Genomic DNA, 8,361 nt, shown 5'->3' with positions numbered 1-8,361 from the left:
CTACAAGAAAAGGACGGATGGATTGCACCTCCCCTTGTGGTCTCCTGATATCATTTCCCCAAGTTTGTTCTAGAGGCGGGTGGCACCAGATTGTTGTTGTTAGTTGTTAAAGAGGTGGTGCCATGATTCCCCCCCCCCCCTCTAAAACATGATTATCAGGTATTATGATTATACTAGGAGGAAGATCTTTTTCCAAAAAAGTATACAGAAAGAGTTAAAATTGGGTTTTTATGTGGCCACACCCCCAGTTCATTAAGTATGCATGGATGGCATGGTGGGTGGTGACCCAGCTGATATAGCCACACCCCACAGTGTTGGGTGAATGGCAATTGGGGAGGAGTTGATACTGTGACACACTTAGTATCTGTGTTTTTTAACTGACACTTTTGACCACCAGTAAGGCTCCCTAATCGGGAGATAAGCGACCGTAGGTCACTTATCTCCACAAATAGGGCAAAAATGTGTTTTGCCAAAATCTTCCTGATCCATGTTGATGACATGAGTGTAGACATACTGTGTAGTGATTTTCGTGATTTTAGGGCAAAATCTGTAGGAGCAGTGTCCAAAAATGTGTTTTTAAAAATCGGCCTGGAGGTGGCGCTATATGGGAGAGATTCATGTTGATGGGATGAGTGTAGACATACTGTGTACCGATTTGCGTGATTTTAGGGCAAAAATTGTAGGAGCAGTGTCCAAAAATGTGTTTTGCAAGAATCGGCCTCATGGTGGCGCTAGAAGAGGGCCATGTGAGAAATGAGGGGTGGGGTCTCCGCGCCGGCAAGGCGGACGAATAGGTACCGGCCGCGGCTGTCCCGGTCGCTCCTAGCCAGAGTTACGGCATTTTATGTGAGCTGCAGTGTAGGGGGTCCTCCACTGGGGGCGCCACCACTTTTGCATCCGTTCTGGAGCACCAGGAGTCGGTGGTCCCCGGGAATTCCCCGTGAGCAGCCCCGTTGGGGTGGTCATTTGGTCAGTTTAGCACATTTGGTCATTTTTTACATCTGGGGGTCCCCCAGGGACCTGTGGGTCCCTGGAGCTCCGGAGGTCCTTGGAGGTTGTAGTTTGGCAGGTAAGGAACGTGTGTGCAAAATTTGGCATGGATCGGGGCAACGGTTGCGGAGATATGAGCAGGGCAAGAGTGTGACGTGTGAGGTGTGACAGACAGACGGAGTTACTTACACTTTGTGCAGGGTTTGATAGTAAATGCGACCTACGGTCGCAACAAGGTCAAGGCAGCCTCCAAGAGAAAACAAACAAATACTAAGAGAATACATCATTTCTCAAAAAAACCACATCAGGGGGTCTAATGAAGTACTTTCAACCTCCTAGACACATGAAAAACAGAAAAAGTACAAAACTATGGCACCACCTCTTTAAGTCTCATCAGTTAGATGTGGTTGCCACAGTACCAAATATGGTTTAATTGTTTGATGCATAGAAAGTTAATTTAAGTTAATAACTTAACGTCCACCGCTGCCTTTTAACCCCAGAACCATTTACTGAGACCATGAAACCTCTGATAGCCTTTGTGCATTTTTAGATGCTTACACGCTCTGCAAACATTATCGCTGACAAAAAAGCAGTTATGGACCTTGTACCTCTGTCTCCACTCAAAGTACTGCATGTATTCAGTGTGGTTATTGTCCAGGTAAATCAGTCTCTCTGCCAGCTCCTTTGGGCTGGCGAAGTCGTCCACGTGAATGAAAGAGTCTCCCGGAATGTGTTCCTCGTAGTTTGCTCTCGTGTCTCCCAGAACCACGGGCACGGTGCCCATTCTCATGGGAACAAACAGTTTTTCCGTCATGTAGTCTCGGTCGATAGCGTTTTCCCACGACAGGTAGAATTTGCAGCTAGGTATTAACTTATTGTACTCTTCACCACCTAAGCGGTGATTAAAGGCCTTCCCGTAAAGGTCCATCTTGATGTGGTTTTTCATCTCTTTGTAGACTTGAACTCTTTTAAACTGTGGGTTCCAGTTGCTCACCACCCAGCACACCAGTTTGTCCTTCTCTGGCAGCTTGAAGCTCTCGTCCCCCTGCTCCACCGGGGTCAGGTACCCATAAGGCACATGGATGTTAGAGTCCAGCCGATAGCTGCTGGTCAAATTGAACGCGTCGTTGAGTTCGGGGATGTGGGGAGCGTTGGCCGGCGACTCCCAGTTGAACCAGATCCACTTCTGGAACCAGGGACGAGGGTCTTGTGGCATGTTGCCCACCCAACGGATGTCTCTGTGGTGGAACAAGACGGCGTGCGCTTTGTGGTAAACGCTACGGTCGTACGTCAGCTGGCATCCTTCCATGTCGAATTCGCTGCACCTGAGACAGTGGTGGAAAGAGTACTCACATGTTTTACCTGAGTAAAAGTATCAATACTGCAATGTAGAAACACTCTGTGAAAAGGAATTCAGCATTTACTTGAGTAAAAAGTACAAATGTATTGGTATCAAAATGTACATAATAAAGTACCAGAAGTAGAAAGTACTAATTATTCTGAAAATCTTTTGAAAATAGCAATGTATATGGGCTGTTCTTTGTAATAATGTACAAATGCGCCAAAACAAGGCTTGAACTGACTCTCACAGAATCCCGGGATCCATTGGTCAGAGGTGCTGCTCCAACCCTAGCAACGGGAAGGAAATGGAAGCCATCTGCAGCGGTAGCGGTGGTAAAGACCACCCTCAGGCACCAGGACACATGACCAACATGGCAGAGGGGGCCTTGGTTTGGAAGCAACAACACCCACATGGCAAAAGGCTACTTCAACTGAGCGGCGGCACATGGTGATAGAGGAGGTGCGCCACCAGGAGGAGGCAGCCAGCTGTACAAAGGCAGAATCCCAAGCCCAGCATGGATGAAGTGGGAAGGAGGAGAGGAGGAAGATCACGTGGAACGAGATGTGGAGCAGGGAGTCTACTAGGCTGAGCCTCATCGTTAGATCCACATATGATGTCCTGCCCTCTCCAACCAACCTACATCTATGGTATGGAGAGGAGCCCCTGCAACCCTCAAACACATCTTGGTGGGTTGCAAGACCAGTCTTACTCAGGGAAGATAAACGGGGCGCCACAACCAGGTGCTGAAGTGCTTGGCTGCCGAACTGGAGAACAAGAGGGTAACCACCAATGCCATGCCTCTAAATTCCCAGACCACCTTCTGACGGAGGACAACCTTCATCCGTGAAGTGGAGAAACGGAAGACCAAGCCATCACCTCCAAACTCAGGCCCACTGAACGCAGCCCTGGATTGCGAGATGCATGTAGACCTCAGCTAGAGGCTCACCTTCCCACCTGAAGTTGCAGCGCCCCACCCTTACGGCCCCATGGTAAGATGCCATCGATGAAACATTCGAACGTAAGAGGCTGCGGTATGCCAACCTAGCAAGCTGAAGCAGAGGGGCGGGGCTGGAACGTGAAGGTGTGGCCTGTTGAGGTGGGCTGTAGAGGCTTTTGTAGCCAGTTCCACCCCCAGGCTCCTGAAGGAAGTAGGGATCAGAGGACAGGCCCAACAGAAGGCCCAATCAAAGAATGGAGCAGTCACTGGCTGTGGCTGAAACGTAGGGGCGTAACATGGACTGGGATATGACCACTGGGTGCCACCATGCAACACACAAGGTCAAGGTCAAGGTCAAGGTAAACTTTATTATCCCGTTCAGGGAAATTCATTTGGTCCAAAGGTGCGAGTACAAAAAACATAAAAACATAAAAACAGACAACATCCAACATTAAATACTGACAATACAATCTGCTGTACTTAAAAGTGCTTAAAACATGTTCCTACAGGCTATAACCGCTATCTATCTGCTGACTTTTTCGTTTAGAAGTCTGATTGCAGAGGGAACAAAGGAATTACCAAACCTAGATGTGGTAATGTTCCTTTGCAGCATCCTTCCATTGCCCCGGCGACTGCGTTCGAATTTGCAATGTAAGGGATGAGCAGGGTCACTGAGGATGCGCTCAGCCTTGCTCACAATTAGGTCCTCACATAATTGCGCAGCAGACGTTTGATTGCACCCGATGACCCTGCTCGCCATCTTGATCATGCGCTGCAGTTTTGCTTGGTCCTGAATTCGCATGTTTCCAAACACACATATCAGTCCAAATGACAGGATGCTTTGGAGAACAGATTTATAGAACATCTGCAGGATGCAATGGTCTACGTGAAATGAGTTTAGTTTCCGTAAAAAAAACATTCTCTGGTGCATTTTTTTAACCTTAGCTTTAGCACACTTGTCGAACTTCAGTTTGTCATCAAATTCTATGCCTAAATATTTATAGGTCTTGACCCTTTCAATAGGTTCCTTGTTTACAAGGGTGGGTGGGACTACTTCTCCACTCCTCCTAAAGTCTATGACCATTTCTTTTGTTTTGGTCACATTAACCTGGAGAAAGTGATCCGAGCACCATGTTGTGAAGTGCTCCACCTCCTCATCAAATCTGCCTGTGCATTCATCATCAGATTTAAGGAACCCCACCAGGGCTGTGTCGTCAGCGTACTTGAAGAATGTCTGGGTGGAACCCAAGGCTCGACATTCGTTGGTGTACAGTATGTACAGTAAAGAAGACAAGACACAGCCCTGGGGGGCACCTGTGTTGATCATCTTTGACATAGATACAGCTGTATTAAAGCGGACCTGCTGAGAACGATTTAAAAGAAAATTTTATCCACATAATAAGTCTTGGATTCACACCATAGTCCATCAGCCTGCTCACCAGCAGGTGGGGCTGGATGGTGTTGAACGCACTGCTGAAGTCAATGAAAACTATTTTCACATAACTGTGATCTTTTTGCAAATGTTCTAGTATGCTGTTGGTCATTGTCAGCAGTGCGTCATCAACCCCCCGCTCTGCCTGGTAAGTAGCCTGGGCTGGCTTCCAATTTCGGGCTTTTGATCCGGTCGGGAGCGGAAGAGCTCCTACGTTTTTCTGTAGTCCAAAACGGACTACACTTTGGCCGGAAACAACGACCGGAAACAGTTTTAACCCGTACTTGCGCATGCGCTAACTACTTGCGCATGCGCTAAACTGGGTTGAAACTGTTTCCGGTCGTTGTTTCCGGCCAAAGTGTAGTCCGTTTTGGACTACAGAAAAACGTAGGAGCTCTTCCGCTCCCGACCGGATCAAACGGCCCGTTTAGTAAACGAAGACCAGGCTTTCTCTGAGGGGAAAGCCTGGTGAGGCGAGGTTACCTGGTAAGCAAACTGATAGGGATCTAGACGGGAGGAGACTTCTTTAAGGAGATGTTTGGAAACAATCTTTTCGAGACATTTCATGGGCACAGAGGTTAGCGCAACAGGGCGCAGGTCGTTCATCTCTTTTGGCCTGTTGTTTTTTGGCACAGGTATAATTAGAGAACATTTCCACTGATTGGGAATTATCCCTGTGTCCACGGAGCGCTGAAACGGCTTCTGAAAAGGAGAAGCGAGTGAGTTGGCACAAGATCTCAGGACCTTACAGCTAATGCCATCAGGACCCTGAGATTTATTGATGTCAACACGTAAGAATTGTGACCTAACCTCGTCCACCGTGATTATGATGTCACTGGCTGGAGACATTTTCACTTTATTGATGACCTCAGCCTGCTGTGCTGAATAGTCAACAGAGTCAAATCTACAGTAAAATGCATTTAAATCATTAGAAAAGACACCATCATCATCAACAATCATAGTGTGCTTTTTTGGTTTGTAGTCTGTCATAATTTGTAGACCTTGCCACGCTTTCCTTGAGTCATGATGGTTAAAAAGGGACTGAATTTTGTCCTTATATGTAGCTTTACATTCTTTAATTTTTTTCTTAATTTTACCCTGTACCATTTTAATGTCCTCTTTACTGCCACCAGAACTGAATAGTCTCTTTTTCTGGTTAAGCAGTTCTTTCAGTTCTGGAGTAACCCATGGTTTATTATTTGGGTAGAGTTTTATTGTCTTTTTGGGGATAATTAGGTCTTCACAAAACCCAATGTATCCTGATACAGCGGACGCTGCATCGTTAAGATCCTCGTGTGCGTTCATTATAACATCCCACTCCGTTCGGTGTAGACAGTCATTCAGGGCAGCGGTCGCTTCACCAGTCCAGCACTTGACTTCGATTTTCCGTGCCTTCTCTCTGCGCAGATGGGATTTGTAGGCAGGGATGAGCCGAATCATGTTGTGATCTGATTCCCCCAGCCCTGGTAAAGGGATGAGCCGAATCATGTTGTGATCTGATTCCCCCAGCCCTGGTAAAGGGATGAGCTGAATCATGTTGTGATCTGATTCCCCCAGCCCTGGTAAAGGGATGAGCCGAATCATGTTGTGATCTGATTCCCCCAGCCCTGGTAAAGGGATGAGCCGAATCATGTTGTGATCTGATTCCCCCAGCCCTGGTAAAGGCTTGGCATAGTAGGCTCCCTCCATGTTCCCATAGCAGTGATCATAGTAGGCTCCCTCCATGTTCCCATAGCAGTGATCGAGGCAGGCGTCTCCCCTAGTAGGGCATGTCACATATTGGTGGTAGGCTGGTAACTGTTCTGCCAGGTTGCACTGGTTAAAATCGCCTAATATCAGCTTAGCTGCGTCAGGTGATTTTATTTCAGCCTGTGCCACCAGATCGCCTATAATGCTGGCGGCTTCCTTAACGTCAGCAGAAGGCGCAAGATATACAACGAAAATACATAACTGGTGTATCTGGCGGGGGAGGTAATAGGGCCTGAGATTGATCGCCAAGAGCTCAATGTCTTTCGTGCATATTCTATGCTTCACTGTGATCTGAGCGGGGTTTAGGGTTGGGTATCGTTTAAAAGGTGAACGATACCCATCCCTAGCGGGGTTACAGTACTTGTTGTTAATGAAAGCACATACGCCGCCACATTTGCTCTTGCCAGAGTTTCTGTTGCGGTCCGCTCTCACCAAAGTAAACCCCTCCAGTTCGACTGCTGAGTCGCCCAGGTCTGATCAGCCTGCAGTGGGCCAACCTCGACAGAGGGTGTTTTGTGATAACCATGAAGTCGGGGGAACACAACTGATGATGTGTCGTATTGGTGGCACCCCGCAATCTTTTCCAAATTCCACCCACCCCACCCAAGAGTACTCCCACTATTCAATTGTTGTGCTGAATATTTAGGGATCTTTAACAACCAGTCCTATTAAGAATCCCAAATCCACATAACACAGCACATTGGTTGATTGATTGATTGATTGATTGATTGATTGATTGATTGATTGATTGAATGAATACTTTATTAGTCAGAAATGTAAACAGCACTGAGGTACAGTGAGACATTTGGGTTAAAAGTAACACAAAAAGGTCCTGGGGACTTGTTTCCATCGTGGTCTGTCTTCCTATGTATTCCTAGATTACAATTCGAGCATTTAGCCTTAGTCTGCTCGGGAGCGTGTTGCTGTTACTACATGTCATCTTTTCGACACCCGACTCTGACTCTAACCCTCACCCTAACCCTAACCTCCGTGGAGTGAGTCGCTAACCCTCCGGTCGAAATGATGGGCGTCTGCAAAAGCGAGATTTCCCTGTCTGCTCTTAATCCAGAGCAACTACATTACATTATCACCAACACATATAAGACATTAGCTATATTCAATGTTCAAGATTCAAGGTTGTACTTTTTATTGTTCCGTCTTGTCTACAGGTACAAAGGAGTAAAACTCGTTTTGGTTTGGCTTCCTTCAGACAATTCAGCAGCAGCAAGTTCAGGCAGACAACTCTTGGATTAATTTAGAATATATTTATTGAGCATTATTAAGCAATTACTGAGCATGAATATGAAGCATAGCATGAGCATGATATATGAAGCATAGTTTGGCGTCAGGACTCTGACTCTAATTCATTCCCTGTAAGCATAAACATTTTAGATAAATGATATACCAAATATAATAATTATATACCAAATAGAATTACAGGGAATGAATTAAGACCCCCATAGGGGATTTAGAGACAGAGCCCACAGGTGGATGCTGGGGAGGTGGTGGGATTGCAAAACATCAGCAAAGGACAGCAGGCAGGGAGCAACAGCGTGCAGAGCAGAGTGACCACACAGCAGGAGAGAGAAGCCAAAATGAAGCAGTAGACAGAGAGAAGGGATCAAGTGACTGAACAACACCTGATCGGTAAGGCGCGCCCCCTGAGTTGTCTGCATGAACTAGCTACGCAAGCTGCGCCTCATTAATGACAACTGCCTTTTAACCCCAAAACCATTTACCATTTACCATGAAATCTCTGATAGCCTTTGTGCATTTTTAGATGCTTACACACTCTGCAAACATTATCGCTGACAAAAAAGCAGTTATGGACCTTGTACCCCTGTCTCCACTCAAAGTACTGCATGTATTCGGTGTGGTTATTGTCCAGGTAAATCAGTCTCTCTGCCAGCT

The 8,361-nt window shown here is 46.7% G+C and overlaps 1 protein-coding gene across 1 annotated transcript; it reads right to left on the bottom strand.

Annotated features, from left to right (window-relative positions):
• Positions 1 to 1,480: 1,480 nt before the first annotated feature.
• LOC308297354 (4-galactosyl-N-acetylglucosaminide 3-alpha-L-fucosyltransferase 9-like) lies at positions 1,481 to 2,928 on the bottom strand (the record flags this gene model as incomplete). The annotated part of the gene is made up of 2 exons (XM_080740766.1): positions 1,481 to 2,315; positions 2,777 to 2,928. The coding sequence occupies 2 exons, from the start codon at positions 2,926 to 2,928 to the stop codon at positions 1,481 to 1,483; spliced, it is 987 nt and encodes a 328-aa protein (XP_080596892.1).
• Between the last annotated feature and the right edge of the window lie 5,433 nt (positions 2,929 to 8,361).

The sequence above is a fragment of the Nannobrachium achirus genome (genome assembly GCF_963921795.1).
Source record: "Nannobrachium achirus genome assembly, chromosome: 1".
NCBI classification, from domain to species: Eukaryota; Metazoa; Chordata; class Actinopteri; order Myctophiformes; family Myctophidae; genus Nannobrachium; species Nannobrachium achirus.
Note: the sequence above shows the minus strand (reverse complement) of the source record. Positions and strands in the feature narration are given on the sequence as shown.